Source organism: Macrobrachium nipponense, chromosome 31 (genome assembly GCF_015104395.2).
Source record: "Macrobrachium nipponense isolate FS-2020 chromosome 31, ASM1510439v2, whole genome shotgun sequence".
Lineage (NCBI taxonomy): Eukaryota > Metazoa > Arthropoda > Malacostraca > Decapoda > Palaemonidae > Macrobrachium > Macrobrachium nipponense.
This window is the reverse complement of record NC_061093.1, coordinates 42,996,423-43,016,583: the sequence shown is the minus strand read 5'-3', so window position 1 is coordinate 43,016,583 and position 20,161 is coordinate 42,996,423. Positions and strand designations below refer to the sequence as shown.

Genomic DNA, 20,161 nt, shown 5'->3' with positions numbered 1-20,161 from the left:
GACAAATAATGAGCAAAATTTATCTGTATTTTTTACCTATCTTTATCGTTTGTTAGTATTATAAGTATATACAACTTGATGTGCTTACTTCATAAATGAAGTTTACATTTCTTTTCATTATTTTTCAGGATCAAGCACTGGGTAAAATCATCTCTGTGCCATGCTTTACTTTAGATGCACTCCTCCTTGCAGCCAATATTACTAAAACAAAACGAATTGATTTTCTAGTCGTACATACTATGGGTGGAGAAGATGAAATTCTTGACAAATTAACCAGAAGAGAGATTTTAGTAAGTATTTTTTTTTTTTTTTTTAAACTAAGTGAAGTCGTTTACATCAGTCTTACTGTGTTACCAAATTATCTGTTATTTGCCGTAAATATATTGCTTTATCCTTTCAATGAAAAAGTATCATACAAAATGACCAAACTTAATACCTAGCTAGGTATCAGAGTATTTGATCTTCAAATAAAGTGCTTATGCCATAAGGCTACATTATAAAGTAAATTACTGTTGTTTATACGCGAACAAACCTTCGGTCTTAACAATAGGATAATTTCTAGCGCCTAGCTGGATCCGGTTATAAAGCAGATGAAAGCAAGGAATCTTGTGATATCTGGCAACGCATGCGTAGCTCGGGCCAGGAGTAGTCAAGGGCGATGCCGCTACGCCAGTCTTTTTTTTTGACCGCCTGGGCGAGAGTTGTTAACCTCTCTTGGCCTTTTCCCGGTTCATTGCCCTTTTCGTTTCTTTTAGTGTGTGTGTGTGTGTGTTTGCCTGGTATTATGGCTTCTGCTCTTTCTCGGCATCAGCGTATGTGCCCTGGAGTTCCTGGTTTTCTGTGTTCTCGTATTGGGACCACCTTGACGTGGTGAGGGGGCTCTTGAACCATAGGAATTCGTTCCCAAGTTCAAACCCAAGAGTCCCAAACAACATATATTTCTCTACATTTGGATTAATTTTTGTGGAACTTTCCACCTTTGCTGAAATTTACTGAACCTGTTAAACAGAAAAGATATCATAGTTGGGACTTGGTTTTATATCTGAAGGTAAATAGTGGGAACATGGCAGGACCATCAACTGCCCGATAATGTTAGGACCTGAGTGATATCAGGCGGAACTATTTTGCAGGGCTGGTCCACGGATTCCAGGGGGGGTCTAGTTTTGCGGATAGGACTTTTGGCATTCTGTCCGGTTTGCCCATAATGTGGTTAGGGTGGGGATGATTGTATTCTGGTAATACTCTGTCCTATCAAGTGGGTTTGGTTTACACTTGGGCGCCACTAATCATGTTGTGCCATCCCCTGTTGGGTAGGGTAGGGACGCGGACATTTGGGAGTCAGTTCTCACTTGTGCCATTAGTGGAACAATAAAATCCATGAAAGGCTGATGATATCTTTTTAAAGGTTTTTTCAGGTTTTTTTTTTTTTTTTTTTACTTAAATCTTTATGAGAATCAAAATAATAAAGATTCAAGTACCCCTGGGCCCTTTGATGGCAGTGTATCGGCACAGTTAATGACTATTGGAACCTCCCCTGACAACCTTCATCTGGAAAAATAAAAAAAAACCTTCCAGTGTAATTACACTGAAACCCTATGCTCCTGTACAGAGTAAAGGGAAATTAAGCAGAGACATGTTTGAAATTGGACCTGGAATATTTGAAAAATCTTATGAAAAGTATATAACTTTAATCTGGAAGAAGGTACTTATGATATTTTTGCTGTATATCGAGATATTGTGAAGTATTGTGGCCGAGAGCCTAAGATTTTTTTTGAAGGTAGAGGAAAGCTGATGGTGGAATCTACCTCAGCCAAAGAAACTGAAAAATTGAAAATATTATCACACCTTGGAGGAGTCAAAGTACAATGTGCAGTACTACATGCTTTTGGAATCACTCCAAGGGAATGATATATGCTCCCCAGCTGATGATGTACGCCGAAAAAAAACTTGTAGAGGAATTAAAAGATCAAGGTGTAATAAGAGTTGAGCGAATGAAGAAGGTAAATGGAGTCTTGGTACCACTTCCCAATTTAATTGTTACATTTAATTCTACTTGATTACCTACTGTAGTAAAAGCAGCCTGGCTACGTTTCAAGATTAAGGGGACCGCCTCAGTTTGAGGGGGGAGGGTATCAAAATATTGCCTGGAGCAATTATGTTTTGTTACCCATTTATAAGTCACCTTAAAAATGGAAAGTTACTAAAAAAAGTGTCATAAATTTCTATCCATTCGTTTTTTTTTATATTAATTTTTTCCCCGATTTTTAGATGCATTGCTTTAAAACCCTAAGGCTTCCTTAGTTTTTAACTAAATTTTAATAACCAAAGCAATTAATACTCACAAAGAGTTGCTCTATCCAATGAATTGAGAAAGATTAAAAAAAAAGAAATAACATAAAAAAATATATAAAGTTTTTTTTTTATTTAATTACTTAATTCAAAAATTCTTAAAAAATAGAAATTGGAATAACTTGAAAATTCTTCCAATTCTTTTGATATAAGAATTTATCAAGGATTTCAATGATATGTGAATAAATAAGAAAAAATGCACTTAGATATAAAGAGTACTTGACAACTCCGGCTCAGAAGTGACAGTGTGGTTACATCAAAGGTATGCGGGTTACTGATGTGTTTTGTGCAGCTGCTCCTCCTGCCTCTCCGCTTCAGAAAGCATAGGATGGGAAAAATGTCGTACAACAAATATGATAACCTATGGAAAATTTATGTAAAACGCAACGGAACGAAAGGATTTCAAAACATCGTATTTTTCGTGATATTTTCATTGGGGAGTATTTAGGGTCTTTTGATGAGGAAAAGGCTAATTGGAGGGGTTGCTGTGGTAGTGTTTAACACTCGCCCCAGTTTTATACAGACACCTTTTATATAGGTGAGCGAGTCAGAGGTTTCTGACATGTCCAATTTAGCAGTTCTATGGTATTATAGCAATATTTTACTAGAAATAGTGCTAAAGGAGACATATTTCACTGGGCGACACGGCTTCCTCGCCCAGAAATAGATTTTTCCTACGTCAAAATCCCTTTTTTGACCCACTTGCAGGTCAGCTAGAACGCTAATATTTTACGTCTGGCTGTGGCACACATCAATGTTACCAGAAATGAGTAAAACTATTTCGCCCACTGACCTCAAAATTGTCGTATTTCAGACCTCCCAACTGAGGCTGTCCCCTTAAACAATATATCCCAAGAATTCGGATATGTTATGGTCCTGCAGACAGAAACTGCAAGGCAAGCAGCCACTTGTGTCAAATGCAGTGAACCAGAGCATGGCATATGTAATAAGCATGCCAGATGTATAAATTGTGGAGAAAATCATCCATCATCTTCACTTAATTGTGATGTGTACACCATGGAAAAAGATATTCAAACTTTAAGGGTAACAGAACGTATCACATTTAGGGAGGCAAAAGAGAGTATTGAATCAATATGTTAGACCAGGAATATCCTTTTCCAGTGTCTCTGCCAACCGAAAGAGGAATATAAATGTTAATAAGGATAATTTAAATAAGAAACCGGTGACGACCCATACTCGTGACTCTTTGGAGGTGGCGCCAATTGTTGCTGGTGCTCCTTCCTCATAGGAGGCTGCACCTCAGGTGATGGTGCGCTGCCTCTCGGAGGCTGCACCAGTGATTTCTAGTGCTCCCGCCTCTTTGGAGGCTGTGCCAGTGATATCTGGTGCTCCTGCCTCTTCGGAGGCTGCACCAGTGTTATCTGGTGCTCCTGCCTCCTCAGAGGCCGTGCCAGTGATTTCTGGTACTCCTGCCTCTTCGGAGGTGGTGCCAGTTGATTCTGGCACTCCCGCCTCTTTGGAGGTGGTGCCAGTGGTTTCTGGCACCCTTTTTTCTATGGAAGAAGAACCAGTGATTGGTACACCTTCCTCTGTGGAGGCTGTGTCAGGTATACCTGGCACTCCCACCTCTGGAGGCTGTACTAGCTGTAAATGCTTTGGAGGATGCACCAATGTCCAATCCTCACACCCCTCCTCAGGAGAGACCAGCTTTGTCTGCTGTTCCTGAGACTGATAACCCTCTAAAAAGGAAGGCAGCCCTAAACAATCGGTCTCCTTCCAGAAAAAAAAAGCAAATTTGTAAGCTGAAAGCTCTTATAAGAGGCTCTAATGTAACAGCCTCTAAAGGAAAGTAGAATTCATTCATTTTCTCCAGTGGAACTGTCAGGGATGAAGAGCTAAATGGGAAGAATTAAGGCTGCTCATATCAGTAGGCGTGTCTCCTGTTTGCCATAGCTCTGCAGGAGAACCATGATGGTAATTTAATACATAACCGATGCCCCACCCCCACGGGAGGTTATACATCCCTATCTTTCCACCTATAATTTAAATATTGGAAGCCATGCTGGTGTCGTTTTATATGTTCGAAATGGCACCCCACAAAATCCTATTAGTATCCAATCAGCATTGCAAGTGATAGGTGTGCAGATCCATTTGGAAAGAAAATATACAGTATGCTCTCTCTATCTACCACCTAACAAAGTCTTCCCCATCAGTGAATTTAAATCTCTTATCCAACAGTTACCACTTCCTTTTGTTATTTTGGGAGATATGAATAGCAGAAACCCTCTTTGGGGTGACATCGTCACCAGTCAAAGAGGAAGGTGCTTAGGTTCCATCATAGAAGATGAAAATGTGGGGATCCTCAACTCTGGGGAGTCTACACATTTTCATGTTCAAACAGGCACGTTATCAGCAATTGATTTATCTATATGTAGTGATGACTGTCTTATTGACTTTAATTGGAAAGCTATAAATGATAGATTTACCAGTGACCATTTTCCAATAGTGGTGAGTGTAGCATCAAGTCCTCCATCTTCAAGGCTACCCAAATGGAACATTGGTAAAGCTGATTGGTCAACATTCCAGGAGCACAGCTCAATAGATGACTCAGCTGATGACTTTCCCTGTGTAGATGACACTCTTGACTTTTTGAATACAATAATGTTCTCAGCTGGTCTTCAACCTATACCTAGGACTTCGGGCAAATTTGTCTGCTGACCAGTTCCCTGGTGGACTCGTAAATGCCAGGAAACTCGTAGAACTATGAGATCTGCCTTCACCAGGTACCACAGACGAAAATGTGAGTATTATCATGTTGAATTTCGAAAAGCGAGAGCTCATTTTCGCATGGAAATAAAAAAAGCACGAAAAGAATCTTGGACGATATTCATATCTTCACTAAATTCGAAAACTCCTCTGACTCTAGTTTGGAAGAGTTAGAAAAATAGCAGGCAAGTTCACTCCTTGTCAACCTCCAGTTATCAAGATGAATGGTTGTGAGGTAGCAGACCCACAGTTAGTGGCAAATGTGTTTGCTAATCATTTTGCTAATGTTGGGAAGAAGAATGATGATAGACCCTATTCAGCTCAAAGACAGATAATGGAACAGGTCAACATTGATTTTAATACCTCAAGACATGAGCAATACAATGCTCCTTTTACTATAAGAAAATTTGAATCCTGCTGTCCACCCTCTCCTAACAATTGTTTCATAGTGCAACTGCGAGGTTTTCCTCGTCACACCTTTCAAACCTTTTACTGTCAATTTCCATTTCAGCGCTGAATGGCCTTAATTAACCCAGTGCTTGACATAATGCCCAAAATCTATATAATCAAATCAAATCAAACTGCTCTGCCAACATGGAGTCAGAGGTTATTAAAAATTAATTTCTTGATATGTGGTTCAGATCCCACAATAAGCTGTAGGTCATGTTGTATGTCACCAATTGGTTCCTAGCCACATAAAAAAAAATCTAATCCTTCGGGCCAGCCCTAGGAGCTGTTATCAGCTCAGTGGTCTGGTTAAACTAAGCTATTAACTTTTAGCTATGATAAATACAAATTAATTAAAATTTGTAATTTTTTCTCATTTTAAATTGATGGACAAGAAGTTAAAAACTGTTTGTTCCGACACGTTATACAAACCCTTGGTCCTTTACATAAGGAATTACTATTCAGCGCCAGCTGGACCGGTCGTAATATTTACTAACAAGGTAATTCGGCAGTAATCGCTTGTCCGATGGTTGGGAGGTAAACATATCACTTTGCTTTCGACTGCCATCGGGTGAAGACGTGTGCTCGCCTCTCTATCGGCCACTGTCGTGAGATTATCAAAGCTTAGGATTACTTTTCAACCCGTTTCTCTTAGAATACTTAGTCTGGAAGTGATTGTAAGTACTCTTATTATTATTTTTTGTTTATTTGTGGAAGTGCATCGCTAATTGTAACATGCAGTCCCACGAATCGGAGAAGCCCCCTTGCCCCCCCCCCCACCATCAACCGGAGAATGTGCCTGGAGTGGGAGGCCGTAAGTGTGGGGCCTTCAGGTCCAGCGATGCCATGGACCTCGTCCTTTATGTACTAGATGCTGAGGGCGTGAAGGCTCTCGGGCATTAACTTGTGATTTTGTGTCCCTTGGTCAGAGAAGCAGTGGGAGTTGTACGAAAGAGAAAGAAGCCATGTAGAGCCGCCAAGGTGTCGTCGGAAAGGTCTCCCTTGACACCTCTGGTGACACGTTATCTTTGTTTCTCCCTCCTCGTCAGCTCCTGCGTATGGCTCTCCCCTTGGGGGATGTGTCCTCTCCACGTCTTCGCTTGATTTGTCGAGTGCAGAGGAAGGAGGGCGACACCCCACCTGGAGTTGTACTCCTGGGGCTTCGGTCCGCTCGGGGTGGGATCATTCCCCCTCTGAGCGAACAGGAAAACCCCCCCCGCCCCCAATGAACCCGACATGTTGCTCCTTAGGTGTGTCTGCCCTTCCGCGGGTGGAGCTTCTTCAACAGGTGTGGCGATCTCTGAGTCTTACAGGCACTCCCGAGTATTCAGGGGCTGTTTTCACCACAGCATCTGGGTTTACACTCATCTGTCTCGCTTCGGCGGGACAGGTGGTCTTCCGCTGGGTCCTCCCATTCCTTTGGGAATGGGGCCCGCCTCTCCTTCCTCAGGGAAGAAGACGACGGGGACTGAGGAGGTATCAGCTACTGCTGGTACCCCTGCTCCCGGCTCCAGAGGTTCCACCTCCGGACCGGGAACCGTCTTGGCCGCTCGGTCACCGAGTGTACAGTCGCCTACCAGTGACCGTGCAGCCAGGAACCAGACGATTGAGCACGCTCACCATTAGGATCCAGGCACAGAGCGGAAGGATGGCTACGAGTGCCCAAAGATCTTCCCTTTGGATCATCCTCCTGTAGCTGTCGCCATACCTGTTGCCTCCGTACCTGCCGCGGAAGTGCTGTGGAGTTTGGCCCTGTTTGCCATCTCAACTGCCGCAGCTCCATCTGGATGGGGGACCTGTTCTGCTGTCCTGAGGAAGCTGGCAAAGTAGTAGTCCAGGAAGAAGAGGAAGGTGTCGTCGTCATCTTCGTCGTCTTCTGCCACCTCTTCCCCTTCGACTTCCAAGGCCCCCCAGCTGAGGAAGAAGAAAGTGGCCTTGCCCCCCCATAAGAAGTCTCGCTCAGAGACCTATAAGGGTCTGTCCCGCTCCCCGTTCCTTTGGGAATAGGGAGCATGGAGGTACCTCTGCTCCCGGCTCCAGAGGTTCCACCTCCGGACCGGGAACTGTCACCAAGTGACTGTGCAGCCTTGAACCACATGACTGAGCATGCTCACCATCAGGATCCAGGCACGGAGCGGAAGGTTGGTAGGAGTCGCTCAGGTGACTCTCGCCAGACCGGCGATTACTCGCAGCGATCCCCTGGTTCCCAGGGTTGTGACAGTCCCACCAGACCTTCCACGTGTCGAGGCTGGGAAGAGGTCCCCCCGGTCACCAGGTCCAGCCTTGGCATTGAGAGGATAGTGCTCGCTCTCACTACGTCAGTGGACACTACCAGTCACCAGACCATTGCTCCCACCGGGACTGGATGGCTTGCACAACTGGTAGTGGCTCTCCTGATGCACGAAACTGACGCTACTGTCCTCGGTCCAGCGCTTCTCCGCACGGAGACACTGGTCCAGACCTGCAGCTCGATCTCGCCTGCAGTCCTCCCAGCCCACCGGCTCTGCTGGTAGGCAGGACAGGAGCATCAGGTCTCCCTCATCTGTTCCTTCAACCTCCTCAGGCTACTGGGAGGAGCGAGGCGAACAGGAGTGACCGCCACGAGAGCCTACAATCCTGGCTCAGTCCTTGGACCTAGCAGATCATACGCGCAAGTGGTTGGAGGAGACCACGAGGGGTCTGGCGAGCTACTTCCTCCTGAAGGAAGAGTGTCTCGAGAGGTGATCGGCCTGGATGGATCTGATGGTCCATTGCCTCAGGACGCGATCACCCCCGAGATACAGAGGTCTTTTGCGGAGGTCATTGCGCTTATTCGTCAGCACAACGACCTAAGGGAAGGACCGGTGGTTGCTTCCTCTGACACTCCATCGAGGTTGGAGTCGTTCTGGGGTCCTGAGAAGAACCCAGAGCGACGGTGGGACTAGCCCGGTCTTCCTTGGCCGACGGTGTGTTGGACCAGGTGAAAGTCCTCGTCTCCTGACAGGAGGACTCACTCAGGTCCAGCAGGTCGGACATGCTGCTTCCCCTTCCTCTGCCTCATCAGCGGCGCTTCTACATGCCTTCGGTAGACCCGTTGCTGACCAAGCAGGTTGATCCGGAGATAGCTTGTCTAACTCCGGGAGTGCCTCTTCTTCACCTGCTGTTTGAGAACCTCTGATTCTCACAGCAAGAGGCATCGGCCCTGGAATCCACTGCCATGGCAGTTTTCCAGGCCGTCTCCTGGCTGGATCTGTGGTCTCTCACAGTATCCAGAGTCACAGCCTCCTTGGGACCTATTGTTCCAGAGGAAGACTATGGTGTTCAAGAGACCGCCAGTCTGGAGGTAGGGCCAGACAGTCAACCTGTGGGCCAAACTGGTTCGGAGGAGACGGGACCCAGTCCTGACTCTAGTAACCAGAGCGGCCGGTCGAGAGGTGACATGGGATCTACCCCAGAGAGATGGTGGACACTGCAGTGGAAAAATGGAGAGCTGAGACCAGTGGCCGCCTAGTACACCAGGCAGTTACGAAGACTTTTGGACACACTCGTTCAACTGCAGCCAAGCCTCGGAGTTGGCTAGCGCTTTCTCCGCTCCTAAGACGTCAGCACCGTCGAGGGTAGCGCGAGGTAAGACCCAGCCTTCCTCTTTCACTTCGAGAAGTGAGCATCTGCCCTCCTCTCAAGCCTCCTTCCCTCGCGGGAGTGGAGTTAAGCGGAAGGGGAAGAGAGGGAAATGCTAAGGACGGCATTCCCCATCACCTGCTGCCGGAACACCCGGTCCACTTTCAGACATATGTCCCCGGTTCTGACACAAGAAGTAAGACCATGCTGAGCCAGAAGCTGTGGAGATCGCACAAGATCAGTCCCCAGGTTTATACAGCCGACTTTTCGTGGTGGAGAAGTCTACGGGGAGCTGGAAACCGGATAGATCTCTCTCCCTTGAACTGTTTAGTTCGCCAGACTCGGTTCACAATGGAAACAGGACGCTCAGTGCTTGATTCCATCAGGGAGAACTATTTCCTGCTTTCGGTGGAACTGAAGGGTTTGTATTTCAAATGCCCATCCACCAGTCCTCCAGGAAGTACCTCCGCTTTATATCCTCGATGGGACATGTACCAATTCAAGGCACTTTGTTTTTGGTCTCTCAACCGCCCGCAGGTGTTCACGCGAGTATTCACTCTTGTGTAGGCTTGGGCCCATTCGGTCGGGATATCTCTGAAGAGGTATCTCAACGATTGGCTGGTCCTGTGAGCTCCTGCTCGCAGTTGCTACAGGACAGAGATCGACGCCTCGACTTATGCCGCAATCTGGGGATCGTGGTAAATGTCGAAAAAGTCAGATCTCGAACCCAAGCAGAGGATAAAGTACCTGGGCATGCTGATGGATCTGTAGCAGCATGAGTCTTCCCCACAGACTTAGAATCTTCAGGTTCAGGGAGGCAGCCGGACGGTTCCTGTCAAGACAGGAACAGTCAGCGCAGCAGTAGCAGGTTGTGATCGGTCGCCTGTCGTCACTAAAGAAGATAGTCCTTCACGGGCGTCTTCTTCTGCGGTCTCTTCAGTGAGACTAAATGAGTGCTGTTGACAGGCACGGGATCCTCATCCTTCCTTGTTCCTCTCACGGAGGAAGTGAGGGAGGACCTGGCCTGGTGCCTAGACGACAGGAACCTCTTAACCCTTAAACGCCTATTGGACGTATTTTACGTCTAAATAAATTGTCTTTTGGGTGCCGACCGGACGTAATTTACGTCGACATAGAAAAGTTTTTTTAAAAATGCGCTGAAAAATACTTTTAGGCCTAACCAGCAGAAAACTTTTGAATCACGCACCTTGGGGGCGGATGCTGGGAGTTTCACGGATCAAGGTTGTTGTTTTGTTTACACTCAGTTACGCAGGCGCGCAAACGTTTATTTCTTTCTTGCCGCACTAAAAAGAAAAAATATCCGTGACACATCCTGGAAATTATTTCGTCACTTTGACATAATTTTTGCACCATTTTAAATTAGCCGTTAAATGGAGTATTATATATGATGAAAAGTGCGCATTTTTATGTAGAATACAACAAATATACTCATGATTGTAGCTTTTATCAGTTTTGAAATATTTTCATATAAATAACGATAAGTGCCAAAATTTCAACCTTCTGTCAACTTTGACTCTACCGAAATGGTCGAAAAACGCAATTGTAAGTTAAAACTCTTATATTTTAGTAATATTCAATCATTTACCTTCATTTGCAACAAATTGGAAGTCTCTAGCACAATATTTCGATTTATGGTGAATTTATGAAAAATACTTTTTCCTTACGTCCACGCGGTAACTTCCGAAAAAATCATACGTGCAATTGTCGTAATGTTTGCACCATTTTAAATTGGCCATTACATAAAGTTTTATATATATAAATGTGCACAATTTCATGCACAATACAACTTAAAAACAACAACTGGTTGTAGTATTTATTACTTTTGAAATAATTTCATGTAAATAACGATAAGTGCCCAAATTTCAACCTTCGGTCAACTTTGACTCTACCGAAATGGTCGAAAAATGCAATTGTAAGCTAAAACTCTTATATTCTAGTAATATTTTAATCATTTACCTTCATTTTGCAACAAATGGAAAGTCTCTTAGCACAATATTTCGATTTATTTATGGTGAATTTTTATGAAAAAAAAAAAAAAAATTTCCTTACGTCCGTGCGGTAACTTCCGAAAAAATCATGTGCGATTGTCGTAATGTTTGCACCATTTGAAATTAGCCGTTACACAAAGTTTTATATATGAAAATGTGCGCAATTTCATGTAGAATACATCTAAAAATAATTGAAGTTGTAGCTTTTCTCATTTTCGAAATATTTGCATATAAATGACGATAAATAGAAAAAAAAACATGTTCGGTCAAATTTGACTCTACCGAATTGGTCGAAAAATGCAACTGTAAGCTAAAACTCTTAGTCTAGTAATATTCAGTCATTTATCTTCATTTTGAAACAAATTCGAAGTCTCTAGCACAATATTTAGATTTATGGTGAACTTAAAAAAAAAAAAAATATTTGCTCCGTATCATATTAGGCGTTTCATAGAGTATTATATATGAAAATGTACGCAATTTCATGTAGAATACAAAATAAAATAATTGAAGGTTGTAGCTTTTCTCATTTTTGAAATATTTGCATATAAAAAAATATATATATAAAAAATTCAACATTCGGTCAACTTTAACTCGTCCGAAATGGTCAAAAACTGCAATTTTAAGCTAAAACTCTTACAGTATAGTAATATTCAATCATTTATCTTCATTTTGAAACAAATTGGAAGTCTCTAGAGAAATATTTTTCGATTTATGTGAATTTTTTTATAGAAACATTTTGTTACATCTGCGCGTTACAAATTCATGCATCATTTTGTGATAATATTTTCTGTTGCTTTGATCGTTTTACAATGTGTTATATACCAAAATGATCGCAATTTAGTGTACAATACAACGAAAAAAATTACTCTTTAGCTTTAACCGTTTTGCTCAAAGCGCGATTTGAATACAATTATATATGAAATTTTGTTTTCACGCTATCATATATCGCATTATTTATATATGATCATTATGTTTTTTTTCATTTTTGATGGTTGCATACTAAACTTCAGGCAATGACAAAAAAAGGAGCCAAAAATGAACTCTTAATCTTGAAAACTAAGCGCGCTGTGACTTTTTTTTTAAAATATTTTTTCCGCTTTGGCGCTCACTCCGAGGCCCCCTAGGCATATGGGAGACAATTTTTTTTATACCCCTTAGGCATTTTAAGGGTTAATAGGCACACACCTGGAAGAGTTGCTCGTTACTCCAAGAGTTCCGGGAATGACTGATGGGACACTCAGTGGTATTGATGAGCAACAACACCACGGTAGTGGCAAACGTCATCACTCAGTGAGGCCTAGTGTCCCTCCTGTAGCACCAGTTGACGATGCAGGTGTGCGAATGGGCAGTAGCTCACTCGGTAGAGCTGTCAGCCAGACACATTTCAGGCAAGAAGAATGTAGTGGCAGAGAATCTCAGCCGCCAGAATCAGGTGATCGGGACCGATAGTCTTTTCACCCAGACGAGGCGGAAAGGCTCTTTGACCTGTGTGTCCAGTAGTGGATCTGTTCACCACCCGGCACAACAGAAAACTCAGGTTTTTCTCCTCGGTTGTGCCGTCCCCATGGACAGCTGCAGAGGATGCATTCCAACATCCGTTGCCAACCCCGTTCTGCCCGATTCACAAGGTGATCAGCAGGGTGCGTCACCAGTAATCTTAGGATGATTCTGGTGGCACTCGGGCCATTTGGTTTCCGGACCTGCTGGCTTCTCTCTCGGAGGCACTGCGAGAGATTCCCCCATGACACAACCTACTGTGTCAACCGCATGTAGAACTGTACCACCAGGCAGTTCATCCCTGTGTCTTCATGCTGGCAGTTATCCACCATCTCTGCGAGTGAGAGGTCTTCTCACCGAGCAGCAACAGAGATGGCTGGATGCCTCAGACAGTCCTCTGCAGCAGTATACCAGGGAAAGTGGTCCGTCTTCTGTGGTTGGTGTCATAGACTGGGGTCTCCCTATGCTCAACCACGCTTCAGCAGGTAGCGGATCTCCTCATCTTTCTTCGCCTGGAAGAAGAAGTTACTCTCTGTTATCCGCAGGTGCAAGGATACAGCACTGCCCTGGCCCTAGTCCCTTAAACTGCCGAAGGATTTGAATATTTTTCCCCCCTCCATGGAAATATCTCTCCTAATGAGGAGCTTCAAGAGGTCTTGCCACACAGGGAACTCAGGCCTCAGGGGTGGGATGTGACTTGTCTTAAAAGAGTTTCGACTCGTATACCCTACGAGCCTCTACCGGGAGTTCGTTCCAGACAGGGATCTGGCCCTCAAGACAGTCTTTCTGCTGACCCTGGCATCGGCGAAGAGAGTAGGCGAACATCACGGTCTTCCTTCGATGTTAAACACTCGAGGGGATGGGGATCGGTTATGCTCGATTTTGTCCCGGATTTCGTAGCGAAGACTCGGAACTCTTCGGTCCCTGACACCAGGTTCGAGTCCTTCAGGATCCCCTCCCTAGAAGACTTCACCGATATGATGCGGAAGAGATGCTGCTTGTCCTGTGAGGGTGCTATGGTGGTACGTGAAGAACTCGACACCTCAAGCCTGAGTGTCGACGCCTCCTCGCTAGCACTGGGGTGAACCACGAAGAAATTGTTCCAAGAACACTGTTTCTTTCTGACTTTGTGAGGTAATCAGGAAAGATAAGACTCAGGCAGGAGTGCCAACACCAGTACCTTTCATCCGAGAGCCCATGAAGTCAAAGAGGGCATTGGTCCAACCCATACATTCCGCAAGAACTTGTCCGTTGCACAGATGCTGAAGGCAGGGGTGTGGTCCAACCAGACCACCTTCACCTCCTTCTACCTTTGGTGATATTGCCCACAGGTCCTTGGACACCTTTCCTTGCGACCCGTGGTGGCTGCTCAACAAATTATGTAGCTTACCCAACTCCTCTACAGGACAAGTTAGCATCTTGTCCTTGTGATACCGCATGAATAGAGAGTGAATGAGAGAGTAACTGGCTCCTCTTCCGCCTCTTTTGTTCCCTTCCCTCTCTCTGCGGGCAGAGGGTAGTGGTCGTCACAATGCTGGACAGGATGACGATGCAGGTAAGCTACATAACCGAGCTCCATTCTATCTTTTTCCTTAGGATATAAGCGTTTGTCTGTCCCTTCCTAGCAAGGGAGGAAGCAGACACCAGTAAGAAACAAATCCAATACTTATTTGGCTTCTTACTCAGGACCTAGTTCTTGCTTGCCTTCATAAGAGGTACACTTGCCTCCCTCGTATGAATTGGTCCAGAGGTCTGACCACTGATCTTGCAGCGCACACTCCGATCAGTTGGACAGAGGCTAGGTTCCCTCCCTCTGCTCTTACAACCAGGGAGGGAACCCAGGTTGGGCGAAACACAGTCTGTTCACAAGACTCAGGTTCCACCCACCAAGATTCCACCCACCAATAAGTGAGTCTTCCTTATGTAAAGGACCGAGGGTTTGTATAACGTGTCGGAACAAATCACAATTTTTGAAAGTAAATTGCATTTTTCCTAAATATACAAACCTGAGGTCCTTTACATATAGACCCACCTCATGCCACCCCTCACTGTTCCTGGGCCTAAAGCAAAGTGACTCCTGACCATCGGACAAGCAGTTACTGCCGAACTACCTTGTTAGTAAATCTTACGACCGGTCCAGCTGGCGCTGAATAGTAATTCCTTATGTAAAGGACCTCAGGTTTGTATAGTAAGGGAAAATACAATTTATTTCCAAAAATAGTGATATTTTCAGTGTACAGCAAGATAATATTTAAATTTCATTTTCTTCACAGATGCTCCTTGTTCACACCAGAGAGAAAGACACAGCTGTTTTGAATGCACAAAAGCTTAACCTGAAGTTATATGACGAGGTTCCAAATGGTATTAGCGATTTTTATTTCTTTATAAATTTAAAAGTTGATGTTATAAAAAACACGAAAGAAACCCATAATATAAGTTGTCAGTCAATAAAAGGAACATAAGCTTTTAAAAGATGGAGTTAGTGTAGTAAGCCTAATGTTCTTAAACGCAAGCTTTGCGGATCTGTTTCCAGCCAAGCGTTGCTAACTGAAAATTGCCAGTAATTATGGTAATATATGCAGTTTACGACGCAAGCGCCAATAAATTGCTTGTTGGCACCATTAATCACTTACTGGTGCTGATAAATCACTTACCAACGCCAAAAATCTGGTTAACGGCATTGTTAGCCAAGCCCCATAAAACCAGAACCCCGTTAACCAACGCCACCATGCTGTACACTATTTTCTCCTATAGGAAGGAAGGAATTGTTCTGAACTGCATTTAGTTTGGAAGGTAAATAAATCAAAGTCTGATTGTGGCAATGTGACCTCATTCTGATACTCTGTTTTAAATAAGACAGGTTTCTCTAATAAAGTATAAATTTTTAAAGATTATTTTAATTTTTTTTATTTATTTATTATTTTTTCCCTTTTCCTTCTCCTCAGGATTAATCCCTGAGAACAGCCCGAGAAGAGTCTACTTGAGACTCGGCGGTCTGGAAAAACTAAGCCCTATTAACAATAAATAATCTGATACTCTGGACATGGTTCATATCCTGGTATCAACCTCAAGAGTTACTTCATATTCTTGTATTTAGATCCAAGATTATTGGGATGACAGGCGTATTCAAAAAGTGTGAAGAATTCAAGAAGTAAAGAGTACATTTTGGTTATTACCATTATGTATTTTGTAACTAATGACCATACTCGGTTTTTTTTTCCATCTGTCCACCCGCCTGTGGTGTTGTGTATGGTAACACTGTGTCCCGGGCTTTAGATAGTTACATTCAGCTTACATTCAATAGTAACAATATCCATTTCGAATATTCAACAGTGTAATTTGCATACAATAAATTATTAAAACACTTTTCTGTTGCAGATGTACACCCAGATATCTTTTTATTTACCCAAAACTTACACATAGCATGTAACTATCTAAAGCCCGGGATGCAGTGTTACCATAGGCAAACACCACAGGCGGGTAAACAGTGGAAAAAACAGAGTACAGTAGATTCTGTATATGTTATATTTAAATTAGTATGTGTGCTATTTCAGCAAATTTGATTTCCAAATCTTTACCAGATTGCCCATTGTTTGCATTGCCATTTTTAGTCTTTCACTAAATTCTGACTCATGAGTAAATGTGGTTATCATCATTATTCATAAATATTTGAGACTCGCCTTTCTCCATCTAGTGCTATCTCTTCCCATTGTGCATATGATATGCTATTCTCATTATTTTTTGTTTTAGACGTACAGTTGACCCTTGGGATTCGCAAAGGGTAGGACCACAACCCCCATGAATAGCTAAAATCCTTGAAGACTTTACACTCCAATAAAAATGCCTGTTTTGATAGTTCACCAAAATTCCCTCTGAAAATGCTTTTGCTACCTAACTCATTTTAATAGTTTTATCATGAAAAAATGTATTTAATTCACGAAAATATGAAAAAAACTGTAATTATTGAATATTTCTCTATGAAAAATTCTGCAAATAATGTCGATATATGTTCCTCATAAAAAACCAAAAAAATCTGTGAATCCAAAACGACAAATAGCCACCCCCCCCCCCCCCCCCCCGCCCCCCCCCCCCCCCACTATAGCTTTGGTCCCATCTCTAGATATATGATGCATTGTATTAAGCAAGCTATGTAAAACAATAATGTTGAGTAAAGCTTGTGTTTCCAGTTTGCCATTAGAAATCTGGTCACAAATTGGATGCAAATGTTACTAACCTCTTTAATGATTAGATACATACTGGTTCTTGGAAAATTTACTTGGTTAAATATTAAAGATAGCTCCTCCGTGTACAAGTATCACACACCTAAGTCTGAGCTTTACAACTGAACCAGTATGACCCAACAGTGAAGCTCAGCATCCATAGAGGTCTTTTGAATTACAGTGGTACCTTGGTTCATGAACTTAATTAGTTTGAGGACACTGTTAGTGACTCAAAAAATTCATAACCTTTCCCAATTTTAAAATAATGTAAAAACAAATAATTCATTCAAACCTAAGAAACACTTTATTTTCTTAGCAATTTTTTATGGTTTTCTGGCACAAAGTTATGCTAAGTGCCTCAGTGGCATGATCGGTATGGTCTTGACCTGCCACCTTGGTGGCTGCGAGTTCAATTCTCGAGCATTCCACTGAGGTCTTGGAGATGTGTATTTCTGGTGATTGAAGTTCTCTCGACGTGGTTCGGAAGTCACGTAAAACACCACCCTATAAACAAACAAAAACAAGGTTATGCTTTACTTCACAGCATCCAGTAATATTGTATGTGTGTCCATATTACTATTGTATTAAAGTACAAACAGCAATCGGTGTTTTGTTTTGGAAATCACCTGAGGGCAATTGCAAAATAAGTTCAAGCGATTTTTCTTGCTTCTAGTTAGCATAAATGAATTTCTAGATCCTCATTGATATGGGACAAGGTTACTTTACGTTACTTGAAGTGTTTTCAAGTTTAAATATCACTTTGGTACGTGTCGTCGTGAATGAAATTTAGTTATTTTATTTGTTAGTAGATGGCGATGAGTTCATGGTTATTGCATAAAAAAATCAACATTGTGTTCGATATTTTCACATGATTTCATCAGGATACTACGAGCTTTACATATTTATCTTTTATCGGATGAAAACGGTAAAATGTGTTCTTTCATGCCAAATGGTTTTGATTAAAACATGCTTCTCAAATTTTGTTTATGGTCGAGCTTGATGGTACTATACCGAAGTTTGCGGGAAGTTTCATCCATTGTTGCCAATGGCACGATAATAGTCGTTAATAGAAGAACATTCTTTCCTCAGCTTCAGCTACAACTTGCAGCTTAAATTTAGCAGTATATGCATTTGCCACTTTTCTCCATAGCAAATAAGGATATGTATACGTATTAATTATTAAAAATATATCTGTCCTACTTGATGTCATTTGTACCATAACTACGGTAATTTTATACTATCGTACGATGGTTGAAATGCAAGCAAATCGCTGTTGTTGTTGGACTGGGTTGACCATAGCAAATCAGCTGTTTATAGCTGTATGCATTTACGGTACTCAAAGTACTAAAGATACATTTATGGAGGAAAAGGGGTTAGCCTAACTAGAAAATGGGATAGATAGAGAGGAGGAAAAGTGGTTAGCCTATTGTAATTTGGTGTTCGTGGCTTGAAGCACGGTTCACGAACCAGAAACTTAATTTTTTTTAACATCAGGGTTGCAACCCAATTGCTTGTGAACAGGACTGTTTGTGAGCCAAGGTACCAATGAAATTCTTGTTCCAGTATGTAATGTGGCTAGGATGATCCATACAGAGAAACAATCTGGTATTATCTGAGCCAGTTCTAGTTTTTTGGGTCAATCACCCAGATTAAGTTTTGTTAACTAATTATCAAGATGTAACTTATAACAATACAATCTTTTGTCTTAGGTGATAATAGTGCTAAATGGGCAAAATGGCTGGAGTAGCTGTTATTAAGAATATTGGCTTGAAGTGTGGAGCCTCAACAAAGTTTGCCAAGCTTCCTGTATATTCTTTTAAATGCTTTGAAGGTGTGTTTACTAAATGGCAAGGGAATCCACAGCATGCAAGATGCCATGTTCTTTGCCAAGCAATATACCATTTTATTTCTTTTCACTCCAGTGTGTGTTGGTACTCTGCAAAAATGCTCTACTCTAAAATTGCATCTTGATTGTCAGTAAAATACCAGCACTTGCAGTAAAGTGTTAAAAAAATGGAGAACAAAATTCAAAATGACACATTGAAGTTGCAAAATATTTTTCAAATTCTATTATCATTAGAATTTCACCATTTGGGAATTGGATAAAATCATTGTAACCTTGAAAGGGTTAAAAATTATCTGTGGAATACACCACTAAAAATTATAACTTTTCTCTAGAGCAGTGTTGCCAGATTGGGCTACTTATCGCAAATTGGGCTACTTTTTACAGCTTCTTGCGACCAAATTTCACAACTTGCTACTTGCTACTTTTTGGGCTACTAGTGGTTTTAATTGGGCTACATTTGGGCTACTTTTTATTTTATATAGATTTTTTATTTAGTTTAACTGCAAATAAGCAAAAGCTTATTTTTATTTGTCTGTTACAAGGATTATATATATTTTTAACTATGTATAGAGATTGATATAATAAGCATATTATATCAACCTTTATGCTTCAATGTTTGTTCATCAGCACGTATATCGAACTCGTATGGTACAAGTATTCTACAGCTTCATCTTGATAACGTTTTGTGTGCGGTTTTGCAAGTTTTCTAGTGTTGCCGGTTGCGGAATTTTCAGCATCTTTATGGGAGAATTTTTTCCTATTTTGTGGGATTTTTAACCATGAAATTTTATTAAAAACCTTAAATCTTGTATTTGAAGATTTATATTTTATGGATTTTTTCCACAATATATTGGCGAAAAAGGGTTATTTGGGTAATGAAGATATCGAAAAAATTCTCAAACGGCAACTCTGTTCGGCAAGTCAACACCGAGTCAAATCATCAGTTTCAGTTGAGATTTCGATGGTTACGCCTAGTGGTGACAATAACATAGATAAGAGTGCGAACAAAATGGGGAAGTGGGCAAAATATAACAAGGGTTTTCAACATTCATGGTTAAAAGACCCCATTTTTGAAAAATGGATCGAAGAAGTTAAAGGTGATGCAAATAAAGCTTACTGCAAGCTATGCAAAAGCGAACTAAGGGCCCACAAAGCTGATTTTGAAGAAACATAGTGATTCTGTAAAGCATAAACAAAACATGTCAAAAATATCTTCCAAACAAAATTTGAAAACTATGGACTATTTCACAGGAGACAAAGTTACCCGACTTGAATTACAGCTTTCAGCTTATATTGCGTGTCATTCATCAATTAGATCAATTGATCATTTATGTGATATTCTGAAGAAGGATATGCCTTGTTCCTCAAGCTCTGAGAATATTAGATTACATAGAACGAAATGCACCGCCATAATAAAAGAAGGTTGGTTCTGTCCCCAGTACTCTTAAAAGAAATAGTTGCAGACA

The 20,161-nt window shown here is 42.0% G+C and overlaps 2 protein-coding genes across 2 annotated transcripts in view; one reads left to right on the top strand and one right to left on the bottom strand.

The window, feature by feature from the left end:
- The window catches only part of LOC135206518 (uncharacterized), a 48,693-nt gene extending 33,602 nt beyond the window's left edge, over window positions 1-15,091 (top strand). Inside the window, exons 4-5 of the mRNA XM_064237875.1 lie at window positions 129-290; window positions 14,903-15,091. Coding sequence (XP_064093945.1) covers window positions 129-290; window positions 14,903-15,091 — 351 coding nt within the window. The remainder of the gene's footprint in view (window positions 1-128; window positions 291-14,902) is intronic.
- The window catches only part of LOC135206829 (sphingomyelin phosphodiesterase-like), a 126,398-nt gene that overhangs the window by 95,485 nt on the left and 10,752 nt on the right, over window positions 1-20,161 (bottom strand). The gene's annotated exons all lie outside the window — the stretch shown is intronic.